This window comes from Quercus suber, unplaced genomic scaffold (assembly GCF_002906115.3).
Source record: "Quercus suber isolate HL8 unplaced genomic scaffold, Cork oak 2.0 scaffold_3A:, whole genome shotgun sequence".
Taxonomy (NCBI): Eukaryota; Viridiplantae; Streptophyta; class Magnoliopsida; order Fagales; family Fagaceae; genus Quercus; species Quercus suber.
The window spans coordinates 339674-366337 of NW_027071808.1; the positions used below are offsets into that span (position 1 = coordinate 339674).

Genomic DNA, 26664 nt, shown 5'->3' on the forward strand with positions numbered 1-26664 from the left:
TTTCTAAGGCTTAGGGTGTATTTTGGTCATTTTTTAGGTTAAGGGGGTATATTTTGGTTATTCTTTTTGCTGCTTTTTTTTTTTTTTTTAATCACGTTATATGTGGTTGTAATTTGAAGGGTGTATCGGTCATTTTTTTTATTAAATATATATTATTAACAGCATCATTTAAAGTTTTACTAAAATAATTTTAAAATAAATTAATCAAGAAATATATATATATATATATGTATATGTAAGCCCAACTAAAATAAAAAAATAATTTATTGTGGACCTATAAGCATTATTACATACAACCAACCGATATATTATTATAGGTAAAATACATTAGGTAAAGGCAAAAATACACTTTCGGTTCCTGCATTTTAGGCCAATTCTCAATTTAGGTCCTAAAGTCAGTCTCTGATTTTTTAAAATCAATAGAGAGAGATATCAATAGGGAAAAGCTGCTCCAGAAAACTTAAAAAACAATTCGGTCTTAGCGGCTCAAGGGAGGTATTTCCAGGCGGCTCTGGCCACTACTAGGCCGCTCTGGCCAAAACTTGGCTGGGTAAGTTCACAAAATTTTTGGATTTTCCATCTAAGTTTTGGTGTTTCTCTCGATTTGTCTCTGCTTATCGCTCTCCCTCGCTTTGAGGATTGACGACAATAGTGGATGGATGGTGAGTTAACAGAAGATTGAATTAGAGAGAGGGGGAATCTTTCGCCACTGTCTAACTGCCTGAATCGCCACCGGTAACTTGTTTTTCTTTTAAATTATAGATATATTGTGTGAAAAAGCCTTGTTTGTTTTAGTGGGTGTGTGAGATCTTACCTTCATACATATTCGTTGCTCCATGAACTTTCCAATTGATGTGTTTTACTTCACAGACGCCTAGCAAAAAATGTTTTAGACTTTTAGTACAATAAAATCAACAGGGTTTAATTTGTTGATGCGTGTGTTGTATTTCTAGCCTTTGTTTTGTAGGTACGCGCTATCACACACCACCTATTTGTTGAATTGCCTGACTGAAAATACATAATTTTCAGTTCTGTTTGCTCAAAACCATCTTTTGTTCCACAATCCCATTTGTGTTTTTGGTGGAAATAGCCTGGTTTATATAAATGCACGTAATTGAAATACTCTCAAGCCAAGTCTACAAATATTATAATACGTTTGTCTCCTATAAATGTTGAAAACTTGATTGTTCCAACATCATAAATCTAGATTAGTAAAAATAGTTCCACAGTTATAAACCTTTAATTAAGATAATGGTTTTTTTTTTTTTTTTTTTTTAGAATTAAGAAGATTGAGTTTCAAAGCATTTAAAATATTGTGGGAAAACATAAATATTATACAACAAAATGAGTATTATAAATAGGTCTTTAAAAACATAGAAATTATTTTAAATAAATTTGCAAAGTATCCACGCATCACGCGGGATATTTTCTTGTTTGAATTCAATAGGATTGCTTTCATCTTCTCTTGGTAGCCCTTGATGATTTTCTAGGTGGTGTACATATTTGATTAATGTCCCATAAATTTTTCTCTGTAAACATTTGAGGAAAGTGACAAGGGGGAGTAGAAGTTTCTACATTTTGTAGAATTCTCATTTAGTTTCATATTTTCTTGCTTCTACTGCTATTGATTCTTGACACTAATTTCATATTGCTTACAAACTGGCAGAGGAAAATCAATGAGCCTGTGAGCCAAAACGGGGGGCCAGTGTTATTTGATTTTTATAAAACCTCCTCCCCTTGATGTTGAGAGCATCTAGACTATAACACATAATACATTTGTCCCGGCCAATTTTCACAAGGCACATAGGCATGTGCTGCATGCCTCTATGCCTAGAGCATTCTAGATGCCTCAAAAGTCAGACTGTGCATAAGATGAACAGGACTTTCTTATGTTGCCAGTTCACATTGACTATTTTTTATGAATCTTAATGTGTTTGGTATAGATTGCTAATCTTGTTTGGATTTTATTATCTGCTTTCAGGAGGTGAATTTAATATTACATTTAAATGGAGGAAGTGGAAATTGGAATTAGTGAACTTGAAGAGGGTTTGCTTGCTGTTAGCACTAAAGACAACAAGAAAGTAGATGTTGAGAAGGAAGAAGAAGAGGAACAAGAAGGAGAACAACAAGAAGAAGATGATGAGGATGATGATGATGGCAATGAAGACGACAATGAAGGTGAAGGGGAGTATATGTTCAGATTTAAAGACGGGATAAACCCTTTTGATTTTGTGGAAGATAATGTTGATTCTGGTGTCCAACCTTATGAGCAGTTTGAGCGACTTGAGTATGAAGCTCTTGCTGAGAAAAAGCGAAAGTTACTTGCCGATAGTCATTGGTAGAAACTCCATTTCTTTAGTTTTTTCATGTGACTATGAGGTTAGAATTTGTGTTATTTACATTTATTATATCAAACTCTTCCAAATAGTGAAGGATCAATGAAGAAGGCCAGACAAGAAGATACATTTGGAGCAAGCATAGATGAAATAATGGGAGCCATGAATTTTGGTGTTCGAAGGAAATCGAGGAAGGCGGGTTTTTTTTTTAACCACTGTTATCCCTACTTCACCAATCTCATAATGATAAATGGTCACACAATTCACATTATTAGACATGCAAATGGTGCCTCATGTTATTTTTTGATGTCAAGGAGAGCTTCTTATACATTGCTGTCTTCTTGACATTTTCTTTTTAACTTAATGACTTTAACTCTATTATTGTTTGTTATCATTAAAAGTTAATAATTTTGAAAGAATTAGGACTAGAAATATACCTTTATCTCAAAAGATGGTTTAGGAAATTTCATAAGTAAACTACAATAAAATGTTGGTTCAAAGCATTAGCTTTGGTTTGATTTAGCACTCTGGACTTTGAATCTAGCGACCTGGGTTCGACTCCTAGTAGGACCTCAATATTATCATCTACTTTACTAATCAAAAAAGATTTAGTCACACTAGAGCATAATTTAGTTCGCGGGACTTATGAAAGCTTACACTAGAGTTGTTCCCTTATGTCGTGCTTTTCTTTTTAATGAATTGCTTATAAATAAAATTATAAAAAAAATTGCTAATGGTGATTTTATGTGTGTTACTAGTCTAATTTTTTATGTTCGCCCTGCTCCCTTCACAAATAAATTGCAAATGGTGATTTTATGCGTGTTACTTGTCTAATTTTTTTTGTGTGCCTCATGCAGCCTAAGAAAAGAGGTAGGCGGAAAGGATCAAAGAATAAACTCAGCCCTGAAATTACACGGATGCTTGGTGATGCTACCCTTCATTATGCACATGGTCATTATGAAGAGGTAAGATGCTTGATGAATTTTATTTTTAAGCATTAATTTTGGTCACTCACTGAAATTGTTAGTGGGTTCTATGATGTGTTCCTCTAGCATACTAAGACATAGTCCCTGTAGTCTAACGATAGCCATATGTTTTAGTTAATATGTAAGCTTTTAGATTCTTTCTCATTCACTATCCATTTCTTCTGCTTAACACTCTTACAGATTTTTACCACCATAATATGATGCTGGGACCATTGTTTGTGTAGTTATTTTGTGGACATGATTACAATGTTATTTTTCGTCTCTATTGTGCCCTCTACATCTGACTTTGATTTTCCTCATATGCCAAAATTTAGTGTTACATTTTGAATGTATTTGTGGCTCAACGCTACTCAACTCAACCTTCCCCCCACCTCTAAAAAAAGAAGAAAAGATTATGTTATTAGCCTTCTCCCCTTTTCACCCCTTGTGATGGTGGGGAAGATAGCTTTCCTGAATACATTATATGATTGGCTGGAGGCTTTGAGAAGCCATTCTTTTATTAGTATTTTAGACTTTATTTATTGCCGTAATTTTCTTTAACTCTGCTGCACTACTTCTACATTTCCTGTGTACTGGGTAGTGCTGTCATATTTTTCTTTTTCACACACACACACATATATGTATATGTATGTATGTATCTTATAGATCTTGGTGGGGTTAGTTGAGTGATTCTTGATTTTGTTTTGAACTATTTTTAATGGTTTAAATTTTGTAAAATATACTTGCATTAGAAATCTAGTTGCTGCCATAACACATACTGCGTATTCTGTTTGCCATCATTTTGAAAGCTTTTTATTGTGAACCATTGCATTGTGTCCTTGGTTATAATATTATTTTATCGCAGTGATCACCAATTAGAGTTTCCTAAAGTCTAAATGGAAAATTCTATTTTAGGAGTGGGCTCTTTGGCATGGCAGCTTTAGTTTCTTTCAATTTAGTAAAGGTCAATGTTTTGAATTCCGTTCCGTTCTAGCCGAAATGGCCAGAATTTTTCGTTCTGGTGGGTAGTTCGGTGCAAGTGACCCCCTAGTTCCGCGTTGTCCTAAATTCCGGCTAGTGACGGCCTGATCCGGCGTCCCAGGTGAAATTTTGGTATTCTGGGCGAAATGAGCGTTTCGGGCCAAAATATGAATACTGGAAAATTTTCAGGCAGTGAGAGTGAAATCTTGGGGAAGAAAGGATGTGGGAGACAAAATATAAAAGAAAAAAAATTGACAAAAGGAAACTATGAAGTATGAACCTGGATCTGCAACAAGAAAACACAGGCGTGAGAACTTAGAAGAACTGATCTGAAGGTGATAAAGATGGTGGGTGGAAGTAAAGGTGCAGACTGCAGAAGGAAAAAACAAACAAACAAAAGGAAGAAAAAGTAAAGACTAAAAGGAAGAAGAGTGAACGTGCGGTGGGAGGTTGGAGAGAGGAGGAAATGTAAATAAAATAAAATTGTTTGACTTTGATGAGATGTTGAAGTGATAGTTGGCAGGTGAGGGGAGAGGAAATACGTGGGAAATAAAAAGAACAGGAAATATTTTGTTTTGGGTTTGGGCTTAAACTTAGCATTTAGTCCATCTCAATCAACCCAAATTAAAATATAGCCCAAAAAAGATAGTTATTTTATTATTATTATTATTATACAAATAATGGTCAAACAAACTAAAACTAAGAATTTTATTTATATTTTGAGAAGCTATTGTATATAAGTATAACTATTTTTACTATCTTTATATATATAAAAGCTAGTGTGTATATGTGTGTGTGTATACGGTGAGTAACCCCGGAACGGTGCACCGGCACACACCGGTACCGGAATATTCTGTTCCCATGGCCAATCCGGAACAGAATATAAAACTTTAGTAAAGGTTCTTCATCTAAGGTTGTTCTATCTCAACCTTTATCCTTCGATAGCTTTTGATTGCTAAAACTTCTAAAATATATTGTTGCAGGCCATATCAACGTTGCATGAAGTTATTAGGCTAGCACCAAATTTGCCTTATCCGTATCATACACTTGGACTTGTCCATAATCAACTTGGTGAGGATAAGAAAGCCTCAAATTTTTACACGATCGCTGCACATTTAACTCCAAAAGATTCATCTCTTTGGAGGCTGCTTTTTACAAAGTCTATGTAAGTTTCCCCATGCTTGTCCATTCATTATCCATTACCTGATCTTTGTTGATGATGAGAATGGAACAACTTTTCTTTATGATGATAGATGTTCTTGTATTAAAATAACTTAAGGAAAAGTACACAAAATGCTCAGGTGGTTTCCCTACAAAATATGGAACCTCCTGGAAGTTTTGAATGTAACATTTAACCCTCTTGTGATATTGTTTTATATGTAAACCATTAAACATCGATGGAAATAAATAGTGAGTTGCTCATTTGATAAGATGTGTCCATATGTAGAATTGCATTTTCACGTAAAATGGTACCACAGGGTTTTTTGTTACATATAAAACAATAACATTGAGACAGTGTAGTTAAGGGTGAGTGGGGCGCTTGCCTAAGTGGCCCCTGAGAGGCGAGGCCCTGCTAAGGTACCTCAAAGGCCTCAAGGCAATGGGCCTTTAATGTGACACTTGCCTTTGGCGCCTGGTGAAATGGGTCAAAACATTTTTGTTATATGGCATTTTTGTGAATTAACACACATTTCAAGTTTTTACTTTTAACAGTGTGTTTGGTTAAAGGTTTAGGGAGGAAGGGAAAGAGGAGAAAATGTCATTTTCCTCTCTTTGGTAGGGGACAGAGGATGGAAGTAAAATGGGGTTGTGGGAGTTTTTCACTTTGGCCCACAACTCTTTTTCCTCTCCAAAATGGAGAGATTATACCCACTTTTCCATCCCTCTCTTTTATTAAGCTTGGGATTGGCTGCGAACAAAATATATGATACTAAAAACAAATATAAGTGGAGTTAAAAATATCTTATCCAAAAAAACCTCCTTTAATTAAGGTTTTTTTTTTTTTTCCTTGGTTTGTCATTAAGTTAAGGAGTTGTAACTCTAGGACATGGTAAGTTACCCAGTAAGAAATTTCTTTTTAGCAAATAATGTAGTGAGGATACCCTGTTCTTTTTTTCGAGTGATAGCATAGTTTTTGACATGTTCAAATTTTTTGTTTTTTTTGTTTTTTTTGTTTTCTGTGTTTATTCACCTCATTGCTTTTATATGCACGAAAGGAATGGATTGATTATTAATTATAGACATTTTATCAAATGCCGTGAACAAGGAAACATTGGTCAAGCCAGTTATTGCCTTTCTAAAGCAATAATGGCAGATCCTAAAGATGTTACTCTAAAACTTCATCGTGCATCACTCCATGTTGAGCTTGGAGATTATCAGAAAGCTGCAGAGTCATTTGATCAAATATATCAACTTAGTCCTCAGAACATTGAAGCATTAAAAACAGGGGCAAAGGTTTTAACTTTTTCTTTGTGTTTAAAAGGCCTCTTGAATTTGATTTGAATATGAACTTGTATGCCATAAATTGCATTGGTCTTACTTTTTATTTTTATTTTTATTTTTTCTTTTTGATTGATATTAATGGCTCTTTTTGTTCTTTAAATACTATTTTTGGATATTCCCAATGCTATTTTTCATATCTATTTACGTTTTTTTTTTTGTAATTTACTTTTTACCCCTAAATGTTCCCTTCTAAATTTAGCATCAGTGAGATTTTGGATTTCATGTTTTCATTATTGAACTGATTAAATTTGTAAGCATATATTGCCCCTGGTTCTAGAGTTTCACAAAGTTGAATATGTTATTTTGCTTTTCCTTGCAGTAGTGAGTTTTTTCGAGCATTTTTTTGAAGGTGACTGTGATTTGGTAGTTTTGCTCATATCTCATGCCTTTTTTAGGGCATTAATTAGTCTGACATAAGTTTTCTGTTCTATTGATATTAGTTTTTTTCTTGCTTTTCATTCAGTTGTACCAGAAAGGTGGTCAGCTTGAACATTCTATCCGCATTCTTGAGGATTATGTTAAAGGTCATCCAAGTGAAGTTGATACAAGTGTGATTGATCTGCTAGCTTCCATATTCATGGAAAGTAATTCTTATGACAAAGCTCTCCAACTCATTGAGCATGCAAAGCTGGTCTACTATTCAGGAAAAGAGCTGCCCTTGAATTTGACAATAAAAGAAGGAATTTGTCATGTTAACCTTAAAAATATGGAGAAGGCAGAGGTTGGTTGTATGTGTATTTTTCTTTCTTTTTTTACTTTTTAGTCTTAGTTCATAGGTGATCACTTATACTGGACATCTTAAAAGGGATTAAAAGATAATAATGTTTTTCACTGAAGATCTTTTGCATTTATAGGTTCTCTTCAGTATTTTGCAGCGGAAAAGTGTAAATGATCATTCTCATTTGATTGCTGAAGCTGCAGACTCATTAATGAGTCTTGAACATTATGCCTCTGCATTGAAGTACTATCTGATGTTGGAAGGAAGTGCTAAAGGTGACAATGTAAGTAAAACAATGCTTGATATAAGAAACATATGCATCTTTCTTGCTGCATCTTAGGTTGTCTGCTGCTGATAAGGCTTAGTTATTAGATCTCTTCTCTAATGTCCCCACCTCCTCCACCCCAACCACCACCACCATTTTTCCCTTTCTTCCCACCTCTACACTCCCCTCCCTTGTGCTTTCCTCCCCAATTTGGATTTTACCCATATCATTATTCCCCTCCTACATCTCTGCCTACCTCATAAACTGATAAAAAACCTTATACTCTACATTCACAAGTTCTGTTTTGATATTGACTTATAAGTGATCACCTTTCATTGGTCTTTCAATGTCTTTGAGTCTTTTGTATATGGTTTTTTTTTATATTTTTTATAGCAATATAGATTTATTGATATCAAAAAAGAGACACCCAAGTACACAGGGAGTATATAGGGGTGTATAGATCAAATACAAATTACATAAATCAAGTAAATCCAAAATTGAAGAAAAGGACTGGTTCTTCCACACTGATAGCCAGTCCAATAAGGTTCTAAAAAATAATAACTTGAGATCAAGCAGAGAACACTCACTATCTTCAAAGCACCTACTATTCTTTCCTTGCAAATACACCACATCAAACAATGAGGAACAACGATCCATATATATCCATTACAATGACGGCTAGGCCGACCTTGCCACTAAATAACAGACTTTGGCATAAACCAGCATTCTATAAATAAACCCGTAACTCATAGCCCACAAATCCATAGCAACCGGACAATTAAGGAAGAGATGATCAACAATTTCACTATTACACTTGCACATAAAACACCAATCCAAAACGCATACCTTTCGTTTCCTTAAATTGTCAATTCTCAGACTTTTCCCCAAGCCAGAAGTCCATAAATAGAAAGCCACTTTAGAATGAACCTTCTATTTTCAATGCTCTTCCAAGGGTAGAATTGGTCACTATGGCCAGCTAGAAGATGGTAATACGCACAAATCATAAACCCTTTAGTCCTAACAAGTAACCAACACCTCTTATCCTCCCTAATCCTCCATAGGAATGTCATAAATGGTATCCATGAAGCTCGACAAAGCTTCCAATTCCCAGTCATGCACAACCAAGAAAAATGTAAATCCCAATGAAGGACTCCATTGGTGAACTTCATAAGATCAGCCACACTTTTTTTTTTTTTTTTTTTTTTTTTTTAAAGGAAAAAAAAAGGAAAAATCTTAAAAGATCAGCCACACTTGCCTCCTTGTTTCGGCAAATCGTAAATAATTTGGGATAGCAATTGCGTACCCTCTGGGTCTATTTTGAATAATTTCATATATATTACAAAAATTTATGGTTCGTAAACTTTTGGTTACAAGATTAATGAGAAGGCTTTAACTATTCTTACACTGGTATTGGTTGTCTTGGTAGTTTCTTTAGTCAGTTTCCTTGTGTGTTTATATTATTGATCTATTTTGCACATTGACTTGTTGTTAGCTACTGATATATTTATGTTGTATTTCTTTTTGAGTAGGGTTTTTTATATCTGAAAATTGCTCGGTGTTACTTATTCTTGAAAGAAAGAGTGCAAGCAATTTTCTTCTTGTACAAAGGTAAGGTGATGAACTTATGTAAAACTTTTCAATTGAACCTATGAAGGAAATGGATTTGTCACCAAAGTGATGATTATGATAGCTTGATGGGTATTTGACCTGATAACGAGCTATAGGATTGGATTATATGAGCATGTGTATGGGTGTTTCAATTGCCAAATTTTGAATAAAAAAAGTATAAAGAGAAAAGTAAGGTAGGACGAGCATTGTTCCAAGTCTTTAAGCACAATAAAAGAGGTTAGATGACATAGGACAAATTAGAGAACTTGTCTATGTGTGGTTGTGGTTGGGTAAGGTTTAGTAGGATTTTTGGGTTTAGAACTTTATTAGAAAAAGGATTAGGGTTCAAGAGAGAAAGGGCCTGTTTGGTAGCGATATTTTATTATGGGTGATTGAGTTACAATTCCCAAATTAGGGTGTTTAAAACATGTATTTTAGAAAACCCATCCATACCAGTTTTTACTTTTCAAGTGACATTGCTGAATGGTCGTTTTGTAAATAAGTTGAAAATTGTGGGACCCATTGACAAGGCCAAACTTTTTTTTTCTCCCATGGGCCCACCTGTTTGTCCTTCTCTCGTCTTTTTTTTTTTTTTTTTTTCTTCTTTTTCTCTCTCCTTAATTAAAATAGTATTCTTTTACTATACAATCATCACTTTTTTAAAATAGCACACATTCCAAACACACAATTATGTTTTTTCATATTTTAAAATATGTTATTTGAAATATGATATCAAACACTCTTTTTTTGCATTATGAATACTTTAAACATGTTTTTCTACAATACTTTTTAAACCACAGTTTTCACATCATTTTGAACACTTATACTTAAACATTGCTACCAAACAGGGCCAAAATACTTGGTTTATGGTTGAAAAGAGAGAAAATAATCATAAATAGACTTTTTTTTATATAAAAAATGTGTGAACAGTACCCATAAACTAAATAAGACTTAGTTATAAATAAAAGAAAGCCCAAGGCTCATAACTATACCTCATACCGAACAATCATAGAGTACCCTTGACTCTAGAATGACCTAATAAAACATAAAATATAAAAACCTAGTCAGCTACCATGGACTTCTATTCTTATTCTTATGCTTTGCTTTAACCTTAGACTTCCAAAGAGGATTTAAAAAAAAAAAAAAAAAAAAAGATAATCAGAGAAATATTGTTAATGAAAATAGTAAGAAAATAAAACAAGTTGTTCATGATGATGAACATCAGGATAAGGAAAAATCAAACAACAAAAAAAGGAAGGAAATCAGGAAGCTAATCTAAGGGAGAACATAAACTCAAAGAGAGAGGATGAATCAGTAAAACCCCAACAACGAGACCAATCAAAAAGACTGCGCTTGCATAGAACTTTCAACTCTTCCAATGTCTTCTTAGTTTCCTGAAAGGAATGACGATTTCGTTCCAACCAAAAAATCCACATCAAACAACCTAGAATCGAATTCCAAATATCCAAAGTATGATTCCCAAGCCATTGATGCTAGAAAAATAACAATCCCACCACCGAACTTGGCATGACCCAATATCCAAAGAGGATATAGTTTCTCTAATCATGCTATGGTTACGCCATCATGAAATAGAATATATGAGAGGGACAAAGATAGTGACTTATACGCGGTGTAAAAAAGGGAAGAAAAAATAAAGAAGACTCATGTTAATTTGCTTTAAAATAAAGAAGACTTGCGAGTAATAATTATAAGTAGTAAATTCTGTTCACTTGACTAAAAGTGAGGAAAAAAAAAAGAGGAAAGAGAAATTGAAAGTATTGAATTGGAGAGAGAGAGTCATTTTAATTTGCTTCATACATTATGCCTATTATTTTAATACCGGACATTTCTATTCATTGAACTAAAGTTTGGTGTTCATTTCCACTTCATGTAGTGGAAGCCTAGGAGGTGGTAATGGAAACCAAAAAAAGAGTTTCTTGAAAAGTTGTGTTAATTTTGTTTCTATATCATGTCTGAAAACTAATATCTAATAAATTTTATTTGAACTATAATCTCTTCATTGGGATTGAGTCAAGTAAACTGTGTTCTTTGAACTTTTTTTTCTTTTTATAAGTAGTAATAGTTTTATTGAAGATGAAAATTACTCTATTTTCACAATGTTGAACTTTACAAAAGGTAAACTTAAAAAATTACAACCATGTTCTTTGAACTTGAATTGTTGGCTAGCATGCTTTATATTGTGTAGTAGAATTCTAACAAGCTGTAGGAACATTTCTCTTTCATTACTACAGTTGTGATTGACCACTCTCTCCCTATGTTCCTTAACTCTCTCCTTTGTAATTAGTATCTTTTCCTGTCTTTTTTCTTTCCTCTTTTTCTTATCTTTTTGTATTTTGCTCTCTGCCTTATGTTTTTCTGCATAAGGTAGTGTTATTCAATATATATCCTTATTATTGATCAAAAAAAAAAAAAAAAATACTATGCAAAATTAATTGCTACAGTACACTGATAATTAGTGTGGCTATTCCGGGAAAATGCCTACATAAGTTCTGCGGTTTGCTTCGTTAGAAAGCTTGGATTAATGTGATAAAGTTGCATGAGCAGTGAGAAAATGTTTGTCTTTCTTGATGGTGGAGTTTATGTGTTGATTAGCGGAATCTGACATGATCTTACTGATAATATAGAATTGTTCTATCTTCTGCGAGATGTTATGTGTCATTGTATTATTTAGAAATATTTCTATATAAAAAATTATAATCTGTTTTCAACTAACTAATTTTCCAATCCAACTCAGCTCTACAAATGCTTGAGGACAATATTGATGCCTGATTAACTCTGGCTTCCCTCCTTCTAGAAGAAGCTAAAGAAGAAGAAGCAATTTCATTACTTGCTCCGCCAAAAAATTTTGGTATTTAATTTTGAAATGTTCTATTATAATATTTGTTATGACAACACGTTCTTCTTTCCTTATAATGTCTTTTGGCTTATATGTGTAGACTCTATTGAACTACCTCCTGAAAAATCTAAACCCTGGTGGCTAAATGAAAAGGTAAAACTGAAGCTTTGTACCATATATAGAGCTAAAGCGATGGTTGAGGACTTTGTGGATGCTATCTTCCCTTTGGTCCGTGAGTCATTATATGTTGAAACTCTTCATCCTAAGGTAATTATGAGAAACCATTCAAAGCACACACACATGCTCTCTCTCTCTCTCACACACACACACACACACACACACACACACATATACAGACCCACCAAGATGTATATTATTGGTGAAAAAAATAAAGAGTTACCCAATCACTGTTGCCATGTTGGAGAAATGATTCTCCTAAAAGATTAGACTGCCAAGATGTTCACCAACAATGTGTGTCAATCTCAAACCTTGACATGCATGCTTGAATTTGCATATAGATTCTGGAAGGGAAATAGAAACAGAAACTTAAACAAGTTAGGGTTCACAATATACAGATATGAGACTTTGTCCTCAAGGGGAGAAAGGGAAATTTCGAACTAGGCTTCATGAGGCGGGGTCCCTAACCTTGGGGTTTTTCACAATATTCAAATATAGGGCTTTTTAGATAAAAAGGGCTTTCAGACCATGCTGTATAATATCGGAAGTACTTGTCGGCATCATAAATCCTACTCTGAATAGAAATAGTATGAGGAAAGGCTTGACTGAGAAGGAGTGAGAGGAAGAGATCCAACTCTAGGCGATTTTAACTTCTTTGAATCACATTTTAATGGACTTAAAATCACACAGCAAGAGACCCAATTCATTGCAGATTGAGTTGGGCAGAGGCTTCACGTATTCACTTATTGATATCATCTAGTGTTCATATGCACTTTTGTATTTTTTTCATGTATTCATTTGTTTTCAATGAAATTTTATTTTATATGTGTGTGTGTGTGTGTGTGTATTGTGCATCTTAAAAATGATTTATCCCAGTCATTTAGAAATGAAAGCATCTTGTGTTATTAGCATGTTTTTACAAGCAATCTTTCCAGGTAAAACATGCAATATATTATCATTTATGTGATTTTTGGGCTTAATATATGAGGTGTTTGCTGGATTCCTGAAATTTGACACGGGGAGAATAATCCAAACTCATTAATTGTAATTGCCTATTATTTGGAAAAGCTCATTATTATTTTTAATGTCAGATGCTTTATTGGCTTTATTGTTGTTGTCAGTTGCTCATAATTGGTGATTTTTTAGGTTAAAGTAAAAAAGAGGCTCTCAAGAAGAGTTCTGTTTGAAAGGGTTAAAGTACTGAACGATTGTGAAACTGAGAATGTATTTCGTGGATTTAGACCAGTAGCTCATTCATCAGATCTGTGAGTTATGAATTTCATCTTGTTCAGTCTTGTCTACGTATGTGTGTGTGGGCATTTGTAGTACTAGGACTATGGCATTTGGTTGTTTCTGATTTGTTATTTATCAATATTATATAATATACTGTATACATATTTGGCATAATAGGCACCCATCCTTGAATCTCTCCAATTTGATCAATCCAAAACCATCCAAGGGGGAGTCACACCTCTTAGTCTTACGTGGGATAACTTTTGGACATACTCAATATGCTGATGAATTCTTCTCCTTTGAATAAAATTCTTTGAACTTTTATCCCAAAAAAAAAAAAAAAAAAAATCCAGTACACCACAAATGGCTTGTAGTCAGTTTAGGAATAAATATTGTCTGATATTGCAGATTTTACGTATTCTCTAGCTGCTTTTGCTCTAGTATGTCTTGTGATTTCCGGTGCACTGTTTGACATTTGCTAAGTTGACCACTAAGCATGCATCATAACTTAACCCTTTGACTATTTGATCATCTTACAAATTATTTATCATCTATGAATCTCGGGTACCATTTGTTGTGCTTGAATAGCCTTTAATGTGGGAGTACCATTATACCAGCTTTAATGTAGGAGTACCATTATACCAGCTTTAATTGTTTCCTTTTGGATGAGTGTCAGGCTAAGCGCGGTCCAACCTCAGATTGATAGCCTTTTAAAAGTTTACCGAACAAATTACGCTTTAGAATCCTAGGACTATTCTGTATAAGTAATATTTAATAGAAGTATAGAACATGGTAGTACATACCTGATATAGAATAAAAAAAATCGTTCTAGATCTTAAGAGTTTAAGAGTTCAATGAACACCATCAAATTGAGAAGGAAAGAATTGGTAGATACCATTCAATCTTAGTGACCGTTTGGATCCCACATCCATGTTTAGCGTTTAGTGTTTTGCCTTTTTTTTTTTTTTTTTTTCTTTTGGATGAGTGTCAGGCTAAGCGCGGTCCAACCTCAGATTGATAGCCTTTTAAAAGTTTACCGAACAAATTACGCTTTAGAATCCTAGGACTATTCTGTATAAGTAATATTTAATAGAAGTATAGAACATGGTAGTACATACCTGATATAGAATAAAAAAAATCGTTCTAGATCTTAAGAGTTTAAGAGTTCAATGAACACCATCAAATTGAGAAGGAAAGAATTGGTAGATACCATTCAATCTTAGTGACCGTTTGGATCCCACATCCATGTTTAGCGTTTAGTGTTTTGCCTTTTTTTTTTTTTTTTTTGACCAACGCCCATGAACAGTGCATTAAGGCAAATGAACAGTGTTTTCAGCGTGAACAGTAACCTGAAAATTAATTTTTTATTGTTTTCAGTTTTCAGCAAAATAAGCGGTATTCGAACGCACCTGATTGCTTCCCAAATACTGTCTTACAAATGCTGAGCCTTCATATATCACCACTTGGAGTTATATGGGAAGTGCAAAGAAATATTTAGTTTAATTTTAGTTTTGTAAGTCAACTGTATTTTTTATAGGTCAATTACAATTTTATTAGGTATTAGTATTTTTATCCTTAAAGTCAAGGTTATTTGTATAACTCAATTATTAGGATTTCCCCATTCAATTAGAATTAGGGTTTTCTAAGTCAATTAGTATTAGGGTTTACTTTTAGTACTCTATATTAGCATAATTTTGTTTTCCTATGGAGAAGTATATTACATAGTTTGATTATGTTAATTTTTTTTTTTTTTTTTTTAGTTGGCTTTATTCTATGTCAATTTGATTGTAATCCATGCATCTATTTTCTTGTATTTTTTGTGGAATTTAATGTATATGGGTTTAGTCTAGAGTTGGTGAAGAATTGCACATTCAGTGGAACTCGAGACTGACTCACGTGTAGGTTAGGACTACAACACCCGCAAGTTGACATGTGAGGAGCACGTGAGGAATTTCAAAAGTCAGTTACAATTGTGGTAACTTGCAAGTAACTCGCGAGTAGGCCAACCCACGATTTACTCGCAAGTAACTCGCGAGTAGGCCAACCCATGAGTAGTGTTGTTAAAAGAATGATTAAGCTCAAAGCTCAAAGCCCCAAGGCTCTAGCGCTTTTTGCCTCAAAAGCTAGGCTCATTCAAAGAAGCGCGCTTCAGGCGTGCTTTTTTGCACTTTTTGGAGCTTTTTATATTTTTCAAAAAAAAAAAAAAAAAACTAGAACTGAATTAAAACTATAGGATCTTGACATTATTGATATAAGCCATTGATTTTGCATATTTTTAGTTTAACTTACTTATCAAAAAACATGATTTTTTGAGTATAACTTGTCCTAAAACCCTAACCACAACCTCCCAGTTCTTCTCTAGTTTTATTTTTTCTCCTTGAAACAGTAACCCACCTAGCTTCTTGGTACTAATTACCATGTTGCAATGTCCTCATATTCTTAGCTCATTCATAAAAAAAAACGTATGATATAATATATGTGGTAATTGTTTAGTTACTTTAGTGGTTGATGTTGAACATAGTAGACTAATTCTTAACTAATATTACTAATTAGTCATAGCGCATTATGGATATAGGAGATTTAAGAAAGGATGTTACATGGAAGTACTCATATATTTCTTAGTAATAATAATTTTTAAAATTTTAAAATTATTTTTTAAAAATGTGCGCTTCCCTTCAATCAGGCGCGCGCTTGCACTTTGTGCTTTGCGCTTTACGCTTTGCGCCTAGGCTTCAAGAGGCCTTTACACTTAGCCCCTCGCTTTTACCAACACTGCCCACGAGTTACCCACAAGTTACATTGATAGCTCATTTTGTTGGAAGTTGTGCCTCTTTTTCCTCTTATATATATAGATCTATTTTCCACTAATTTTAACCTAGAGATTGAGGGTTTTACAGATTAGAAACACCCACTTTTAAGAGGGAGCTACTCATCCCTTAAGAGAGAATTTCTCGTACTTCCCTCTCCCAATTTTCATTCCTTGAGAGGAGATTTACCCAAACACAACCTACACACAATTTTCATGGATTATTTTCAGTGGTTTGGTGATGACTCCAACCAACATTAGGATTTGTCTCATAGAGGTTTTCACTCTTGGTTGGTGCTAACTCATAGGTTCTCTATCCTTTTTTTAGTGTTGCATCATTTTGGCATGACACATAGAGGTTTTCTCTCTTTGTTGGTGCTAACTCGTAGGTTCTCTATCCTTTTTTTCTTGTTCTTTTTTATTGTTGCATCATTTCAGCTTTGTCATGCATCAAATTCCATATCCTAGCAATGGGATATTGAATCGCTGACAAAGCCATAACTACCAAAAAATGACAAGACCATTGCTGGCAAAAGCCAAACCATCAATAGGTCCCAGCCAAATCCCCAATGCCACTTCCCAGCACAATGTGACCTGATTTGAAAGGCCAAACAATCCAAAATCATCGACTTACAACAACTCCAATAGACTATCTTGTCCCTTGTCCTTGCTCACATCAATGTATCCACTAGACTAGCCACCATGTGTCGCCAATTGCCATTGCAGTTCCAATCGGCACCTGCAGCACCAGGCTCAATCAACATGTGATCCAACGCATGAAGGTCATATGGTAGTCTCTCTTTTGGTATTTAAACAATACAAAGCTCGTAACTTGTGAAGTCCAGGCCCATGCCTAGTGATGGTTTAATCAGCTCTCTAAGTCAGCAAGCTCTGGTTCTTGTTATAATTATTTTCTTAACTTTATTCTAGTGAACCATGGTAATATTTGAGGCACCTACTTTTGTTGGTCATCAAGACACAAGGATTTTCACTAATTGTTTAAGTGGGATGAACTAATTCTTTGCACAAGTAGGTTTATCAAATAACAAGAAAGTTCGGATTGGTGCTACATGTGTAAGAGAAATGGTGAATCGGTTGACCATCTCTTCCTTCATTGTCCTTTTGCTATGGATCTATGGTCTATGGTTTTGGGCCTATTTGGAGTAACTTGGGTTATGCTGCACACTATTTTGGGGCTGTTAGGGTGTTGGCAAGGCAGCTTTGGTCGTCATCGAAATGGTTATATTTGGTCCATCATTCCTCATTGCTTAATGTGGTGTCTTTGGAGGGAGAGAAATAGTAGATGTTTTGAAGATATTGGGAGATCTATTCCGGACCTCAAGCTACTCTTTTTTGGAACTTTAAGGGATTGGTTGTTTGCTTTGCAAAAACAATCATTCCCTTCTTTTATTGATTTCCTAGACTCTTGCAATATTTGTATTTGATTTCTTCCCTTGTTTATTCCCTGTGTACTAGGGTGTTCCTTTTTTATATCAATATAACTTATTACTTATCAAAAAAAGAAAGTTTGGTTTTGGAAATTTGGGAATGAGATCACACATTTATTGAGACGAGCTATACAAATTATGGGGAGGAATGGGAAGGTTGGAGTTCGAAACTGGTCAAAGACATGGGTGTAGTCTATGGAGAAGTATTAGGGAGGGATGGAACCATGTTCTTCAATTTGTGTGTTTCGAGGCGGGGATGGCACCTGGTAAGGTTTTAGCATGATATTGGGTGTGGGAATCATTCTCTAAAAGAGATGTACCTTGATTTATATGCATGCTCACTTGATAAGTATATCTTTGTGGCCTGAACACACCAAATTCTCTTCCAAGCAAGGTTTCTCTTTGGTTGGTTGGTATTGCATGTGCCAATGTAATGGGGAGACGGTGGAGTATTTGATCCATTGCGAGTGCATATGCTTTATGGAGTGTAGTATTTAGAGCTTTTGGGATTCAATAGATGGAGGAATTGTTTCAGGCTTGGAAAGCACTTATCGGATAGTTAGAACTTTGTCCTGTTATGTTTGATGTGGCTATTGTGGAGAGAACAGAATAGTCGTATTTTTGATACATAAACATCAAAGGCTCAGTTTAAATCATTGTTGAATCGAAATCTTTTGGATTGGTCTCGTGTGTGGGGTCTTACAAGTAGATTAAAGGAAAGTCTGAAAAAAAAAAAAAAAAAGGAAAAGAAAAGACTTAAGTAGAAATTTCCTTTTAGATTTCACAGAATCAGTTTAACTCTTATGCATAATTTATTTGTAATTCTTTTAGGTTAGGTTGTGTTCATTATCATGAATATGAAGTAAATTTTTCTATTAATAAAATATCATTACATTTTTATTTTTCTTAAGTTCGGTTTTCAAAGATGAAGCTAATAATTGGAGCCCAGTTTTTCTGGTATGACCTCTTAACAACATTGTTCTCCTATGGAGAAGTATATAAAAGTTTGATTGGATAATGAAATTTCTATTGGAATTTTTCCAATGGTTTGGTGCTGCGTCTGCTGACTCCAACAAACCTGAAGTGTTGACTCCTAGATGTTCTTCCTTGTGTGATACTAACTCCAAGCAAGCCTAGTTCTTATCTCCTAGGTTATCTATCCTTTATTTTCTATTTTCTATTTTATTGTTGCATCATTTTGGTTTGTCCTGCATCATGATGTCTTCTTAACTGTCCCTTTCAGCAAGCCAACCAGTTGATCACCATTCTTGGCATATTCCCAATAATATTGAACAAGCAGAACACGAATTTCTAAAGATCTTTGCTATACTAAATGAATAAGAAGATGATATGTTGCCTCCCTTTTAGCTTTACACTTCCAACACCAATCAGCCACTATAATCCTCCCTTTTTTAAGATTTTCCATTGCTAAAATCTTCCCACTAAGAAGAGTGTCTCATTACTTTGGCACTGGGCAAGAAAGTATTTAGATTTTCGGGGAGAATATAAAGTATTGCCATGTAGTTTTATTGAATTTGGAAAGGAGTTCTACTGTTGTCTACATCCATGTACAAGGGTAGCGGCTTTTTGCATTTTATTATAGAATTCTTATTACTAAAAAATTTTGAATGGAATTCTGAGTGCTTATCTGGCATTGGGTTGGGTAAGAATATAAATGTTTCATAATTGTTTTTGTAGTTTTGAGAAGCCTGTTGGTGGGCTTTATTTTGTGACAAACGGAATATAAGCTTTGCCTGTGTTATCTAGTTAAAGAAAGCCCTTTTCTGGGACTGTAGTGAAAGTTACATTCATGTGGCACTAGAACAGGTGACCTGTGCATGCTGGAATGTAGCTTTTAGTATGTTTGGCTGAAGTTTACATGGACATAATTTTTTAAACCAATCATGCATGATTTTCTTTGGCTTACAAAGACCCATAATACTTAAGGTTGAGTTTTACCCCAAATCCAGTTAATTTGATTGGTGCTATATTTTTTCCAGTGGACTCACAATATTTTAGTGTTAAGTTCTTTTCCTGAACCATTGAATACTATTGTCTACGAAATATATTTATTTTACATAGCTTTCATGTTTTTGTTTAATCTACTATAGTTTGAGTTGTTTTGGCTTTTTTAATTCGTATTTTTATTATGTGTTCATGCTTGCACATGCTATAAAGGTAGGACCATTTTCTCCTTTATTAATCTACTCTGCTCTGCTTTCAACTACTTTTTGTTCAATGCTCTGAATTAGGTCAAAAGCTGCCAGAGCAAAGCGGTTACTTCAGAAGAAGGCAATAATAAGGGAGAAGAAGAAAGTTGAGGCACTGGCTTCTGGTGCTGATTGGCAAAGTGATGACTCAGATGATGACCCTCTGGTAAATTGTGAATTGTATTTAGTTATGTTGTGACTTGCTCGAGGACTCAATATTTTGAGTGATAGAATCTTATATGTGATGCATTCAGCAGGAAGTACACCGAGAACCTCCCCTTCCTAATCTTCTTAAAGACGAAGAGCATCATCGCCTTATAATAGATGTTAGTCATGTTTCATCCCCTGTTCTTTTGTGTACCTTATTACTGCTCTGACTTCTTCGTTGCGTTGTTTATAGTTGTGTAAATCATTGGCTTCTTTGCAAAGGTATTGGGAGGCATTGGAGATTATTAATCTCACTCTAAGATTAGCTCATAGCATGCTGTCTGTGGAGAAGGAGGAAGAGCTTAGATCTCTTGGAGCTCGTAAGTCGTCAACTCCAAAGAACTTGTTCTTTTTTTGAACTCCCCACATTCTCATTTCTTTCTTGGTCTCCCCTCTTCTCCTTTAAATTGATAATTACGTTATTAGTCCAAAATATGTAATCCCATTTAGAAGGATTCCTTCTTTGAAAGATACTTTGATTCATTTGTTCTTTGAAGAAGTAAGATTTGTAATTTTTTTTTACTCTGGCTAAGGTGTAGTACCTTTGTTGATGTTTTACAGAGATAGCTTACAACACCACAGATCCTAAGCATGGATTTGACTGTGTAAGATACATTGTTCAGCAGCATCCTTACAGCCTTGCTGCCTGGAATTGCTATTACAAAGTAATTTCAAGGTACTTCACCTTTATATATGTGCAATATACGTCTATAATAATTTTTCCTCATAGGAAATAGCTTCGTTTTCCATTTAGGTACCCTATATTATTATGTTATTTTCTTGTGTGTTATTTTATGGAGTCATGTCATGAAACTTTGGGAGAGAGTGTTTGTATATAGAGTAGCGTGAAATAACACATAGATAATCAATTTTATTACATGCTATTACATTCAGTTTTGGAAACTATTTTCTTAGTTACTGAATAGAAAAATATTAGAGGAAATGAGTAAAAGATCTTTATATGAATTTTATTGACCTCGAGAAAGGATATTTTATTGGGCTTTGACGGGGAAAAAAGAAAAGTTTCAATGTATTGTGGATTGGTGTTGTATGTGTACTAAAAATGGTGAGATTGTAGATCATTTGTTACTTCACTGCCAAATTTATATGGAGTGATGACCTGCTGTTTTGTGGTTTTTGGAATGAGAGGGGTTATGCCAAAGTGACAGTATGAGTTTTTAGATACATGATAGAATGATGAAGAAGAATACATTTGGTCAACCCTCATTACTTTGGTGAGGATCTATAGCTGACCTCAAAATTTTGGATCTAACTTCATTGTTAAATTAATATGGAGCTATGACCTTTTTCTTGATAGGTAAGAAATTTTATTAGAATTGGGCAAGGCAAGGATTGGAGCTTCGGTTAACTTCCTTTTCAGAAGTTGGAAACTTTCTTAGGCTTCATCAGTCCAAACAAAGGACTTTTGTTTGAGACAATTGGTGAGAGGTGTTGCAATGGTGAACTTGCTAATAAACCTTCTATAGAAGGTAGTAGGGCCATGGAAACTCCTGACCTCATGCACACTAGAAGGTGTAAGCCAATCAACAATTTCCTTATTCTTGTTTTCATCCATGAACACTCCTTTGGAAGACACAACATGCCCCAAGAACATCACTTGATCCATCCCAAAGCTACATTTCTTCATGTTACCATAGAACCTCTCTCTCCTCAAGATGTTGAGCACAAGCTGTAAATGCCCCAAGTGATCCTCCAAACAGTGGCTATACACCAAAATATCTTCAAAATACACCACAACACAAATCCCTAATAACGGTTGCAATATATGTGTCATCACCCTCGTGAAAGTGCTTGGTGCATTTGTCAAACCAAATGGCATAACAAACCATTCAAATAATACACGATGCGTCTTGAAGGCCGTCTTTGCAAATCGATCTTGGAAAACACCTTCAAACCTGCCAAGCAATCTAGCATGTCATCCAATCTAGGAATTGGGAAACGATACTTGATTGTGATTTTCTTGATAGCTCTACTTTCCACACATCCTCTGAGAACCATGTTTCTTAGGAGTCAAGAGAGCGGATACCCCTAAGCAGAAGCTCTCCCCTTAAGGCGAATAACAATTAGCTTCGTTTTCTTTTCATCCATAACTTCTTAATATTCAAACACCCTTTCAATGGTGTTAAGCCAATCTAAAATTCTTTAGGTTTGAGACTCCCTTGCAATTCTGGAATTTCAATCTTAAAGTTGTAGTCAAGCCTTGGCTCATTTCTTTCCACATAAGGCCTACCCTGTGGAGGAACTCCAAAAAGATTCTCAAAATGAGAATGAGAGTCATTGGACTCATTAGTGGCCTCATGAGGTGGCTGCATACACTGCACCACCTCTACAAGTGACGCAATTGTCTCCTTAATTCTGCAATCTCATCTCCTCTCTCTATATTTTGATTTCATCCACCATTCCTCCCAACCGGAGGATTGGCTTCAACTCCTTCCCTAACATTTATTTGATCCCCCCTTATTCCTCCTCTTTTTCCACTCCTTTGGGCCATTAGAAGCTTCACAATCTTTGAAAATTTGTAAATAGCAGTAGCAACATAGATTTGATTGGTATAAGGAACCTAGATCTGAATTCTAGGATCTTGAATGGAGAGAGAAAAAAAAGAAACACAATGAAATCTAGGGCTTAAATGATCAAATTAGTAGGGAAAAAAGTGGACCAGATCTTTGTTCTGATACCAAATGATGAAAAGCAAGGTCAAATAATTGAGAACTTGAACTAGAATTGCCTAAGAATTAAAAATCAAAGTTGGAATTACATAGAAAAACTGGAGAAACGAAGTTTCTGTCTAGGTTTGAACTAAGTTAAGTTACATCAAAAAACCTAATTCTACTCTTACATAAAAAGCCTATTTATAATCTTTAACTATTAGGAAATAAACTAACTAATAGTTACAGCTACGAAGACTATCACAACATAAGTCAAAGCTGAAATTAGTGAGGGTTTTAGATCGATTACTGTCCTTTCAGAATCCTCAAAACACCAGTTGTTCTGCTCCCACCAAATACACCACATCAAACAAGGAGTGCCAACCATCTAGGAAATATTGTTGCGATAATCAAACTTCCCTTGCCAACATGCTAGAAGGTCAACCACACACTTCGACATTACCTAATAGAGACTAAACAATGTGAATACCATAGACCAAAGTTGGAATGCAATAGGACAATGCAATAAAAGATTATCTACTGATTCCCCACTGCATTTACACATGTAACACCAATCTAGAATCCATAATTTTCTCACTCCACTCTTTAGAGCTAGATTTGTGACAATGAACTCTCCCTTCCCAACAGCTTTAGCTTCTAAGCTGCTATCTTTGGCATAACCCAAGATACTCCAAATAAAGTAAAGAGAGCAATGGCTATGGTAGACTGATGTTGCATGTGTAGTAGAAGTGGTGAGATTATGGATCGTTTGTTGTTGATTTCCAATATTGCACATGCATTGTAAAATTTCATCTTCTTGGCATTGGGGTACAATGGATTATGGATCATTTGTTTGGTTTGGAAACACTTTTTTTGTTAGTTTTGAAGATGAAAAAACTTTGGTGAAATTAAAGCCATCATATACTAGAACATTGTTTGAATGGTCTCAGGCTTTGGGCCTTAATGATACTCATTCTATTTGTTATACTTTATATACAGTCGGATTGTAAGTTGTAGCAAACGCTACCTTACTATCACAATGCCAATTCGAAAGTGACTGAACCTCCATTTCTAGCTCATTTAGGAAAGTATTCAACCACATAAGCTCATAAAACACAAATTCTTGCTCTAAACTCATTTTCTTAGCAAGCATATTTTGTTTACTGCATGCCATGACTACTTTAGTTAACTCTTACTAATTGTTATTATGGCGTTTCATTACTTGGTTTTTGGATACCTTGTTCCTTTTAGGTTATGGGTTTGTGAATACTGTAAATATTTGACATGTATAAATTATTTGGTGGTTTGGTGTTGATTTCTTGTTAGTACGTACTTCATTTGTTTGATTCGTTAATGCATGTGATATTGTTAGTATGCTAAAGTAGGTCAGATGTAACTAAAAAGCTATAATACCCCCTAAACAGTCCAATTTTTTTTTAATATATATATAAAATTAAAATTTTTTTTGTTTTACCTCCAAAAATAAAAATTTGAACACCCTGAATTTAAATTTTGTTTAAACCCTACTGGAATGAGCTTGAATATGATCGACTTAGTGCTACTTTCACAATATTTTTCACAATAAATTTACAATAAAGGTTAAATGGCAAGTTGTAACTAGTTTTTATCTAGACCAACAACTTACATCACTATTTTACATACTTTTAACAACTTGCCACCTACATTTTGCTATAAAATTGTTGTGTTAGTAATACTACTCTTAAAATTGCTCATTCATTAAAAATAAATAAATATTCTCTCTAGAAAATAAATAAATACACTTCAAAAGCAAAAACTTATATCAATTATTATTTTTTCTTAGTTTCATGTTTACCCCCAATTCTACTTCCAGGTGTTTTAATATTCTTTTTTATCATATATTTTTATTAAATATAATAAATTATTATTAATTTGACAAAAATATATGATTAGTTAGTTAATTATATTTATTTCTGCATTCAATGGTAGTTGTCTTACCAATGTTTAAACTATTAATAATTTTTTCGACTGTATTGTATATAATATTTAAAATACTATTTTAGATTATTGTATATAATATGAAAGTTGTATATACATAAAAAAATAATCAATTTATTTTTTACTCCCCACAACAAATTTCTAGTTCCAACACTATTGACCCCTTTAGAAAATAATCCTGGAGCCACCACTGTTAGGACCATGGTGGTTTTATTTATTCTTCATAAATTCTTCAACTCTATGTCATCTTTGATGGACTTTCTTAATGTATTGTAGGGTGGACAATCGGGATTCAAGGCATTTTAAGTTTCTTCGTGGTATGCTAAGCAAACTCGTAGATTGTGTACCACCCATTATCATTTATGCACATCAATTTACCATGGCCAGCAATCATCAACATGCCACAACAAAATACCTTAAAGCATATAAACGGTTGCCAGAGAATCCCTTGATTAATCTCTGTGTCGGTGAGACCCTTTATTTCTATTTAAGTTCTTGAGTGCTACATATAAATGAATTTTTATGCTTTTAGTCTACATGTACATGAAGCATGACCTATTGTTTTTTTCTGCAGGAACTGCTTTGATTAATTTAGCACTTGGATTCAGACTTCAAAACAAGCATCAGTGTCTTGCACAAGGCTTGGCTTTCCTCTACAACAATTTGCGGCTTTGTGAAAACAGTCAGGTTCAATTTGGTTGTCATTTTGTGCTTTTGTTTTGTTTTTAGTTTATATGCATGTTTTTGGTAAAAACACACTCTTGCCTTCAGGAATATTAACCCTTACCCACACAAACACACTCATACAATAGTATGTTATAACTGTGCTCTTACAAAATTCGTGCAGGAAGCATTATATAACATAGCCTGAGCATATCATCATGTTGGCCTCGTAACTCTTGCAGCATCATATTATGAAAAGGTGCTTGCAATTCGGGAGAAAGATTACCCCATGCCAAAGCTTCCTTGTGAGAATCCAGACATTGTTGGAAATCAAAAACCAGGGTATAAACTAGGGTATTGTGACCTCCGCAGAGAAGCAGCTTACAATCTTCATCTGATTTACAAAAAAAGTGGAGCACTAGATCTTGCTAGCCAAGTCTTGAAAGATCATTGCACCATTTGAGCATACATCCTATATGCTAACAATTAGCAAAGCTCGAGTACAAGCACGAAAAACTGGATTGTCTTATTTGTAGTTTCACTCAAATATAAAGATAAATTAGCTTAAAATTCGTCATGTTCTATTATTGACCTATTTATGGGAACATAGTTGTACAACTTCACAATTCAAGAGTTAGCATTTATGAAGGATCAGGTTGATAAGTTGGCTATGTTGCCAAGTTTACATTGAAAATTAAAAACAATACTATCATTGGATTAAGTTATTTTTTCAATGGTCTTTGCTAATCCTACTATCTCTGCCTGTTATGGGTGTTGACTGTTGAGATTTATAGTCCCCCATATCCTTCTGTGGAGACTGACTCGTGGGCATGAACATGCAAGAACACAAATAGTATCATCTTTGTATCTATACTTTCTTGTTCTTATGGGCCAGTTGGCATTAACTAGGTGATAGAACCCTATCCTTTACCAATTAGTAGATGGAAAATGTGATTGTTAACGGGTTCTTCCCTATTCTAAATTGTTTTATGCTGTACACGTTCCTGAAAAACTTTATGCTTTAACTAATGTCAATGACACT

General features: G+C 34.4%; 1 protein-coding gene across 1 annotated transcript; it reads left to right on the forward strand.

Annotated features, from left to right (window-relative positions):
- Positions 1–361: 361 nt before the first annotated feature.
- On the forward strand, positions 362–26369 carry LOC112017081 (uncharacterized). The gene is given in 19 exon segments (XM_065770228.1): positions 362–735; positions 1982–2338; positions 2429–2531; positions 3194–3301; positions 5266–5447; positions 6523–6736; positions 7248–7505; positions 7639–7785; positions 9297–9375; positions 12131–12244; positions 12333–12499; positions 13556–13674; positions 20149–20272; positions 20361–20432; positions 20507–20633; positions 20875–20989; positions 25236–25426; positions 25534–25646; positions 25807–26369. Coding segments are annotated over 18 exon segments (2844 nt in total). The 5' UTR covers positions 362–735; positions 1982–2006; the 3' UTR covers positions 26086–26369.
- The last annotated feature ends 295 nt before the right edge of the window (positions 26370–26664 follow it).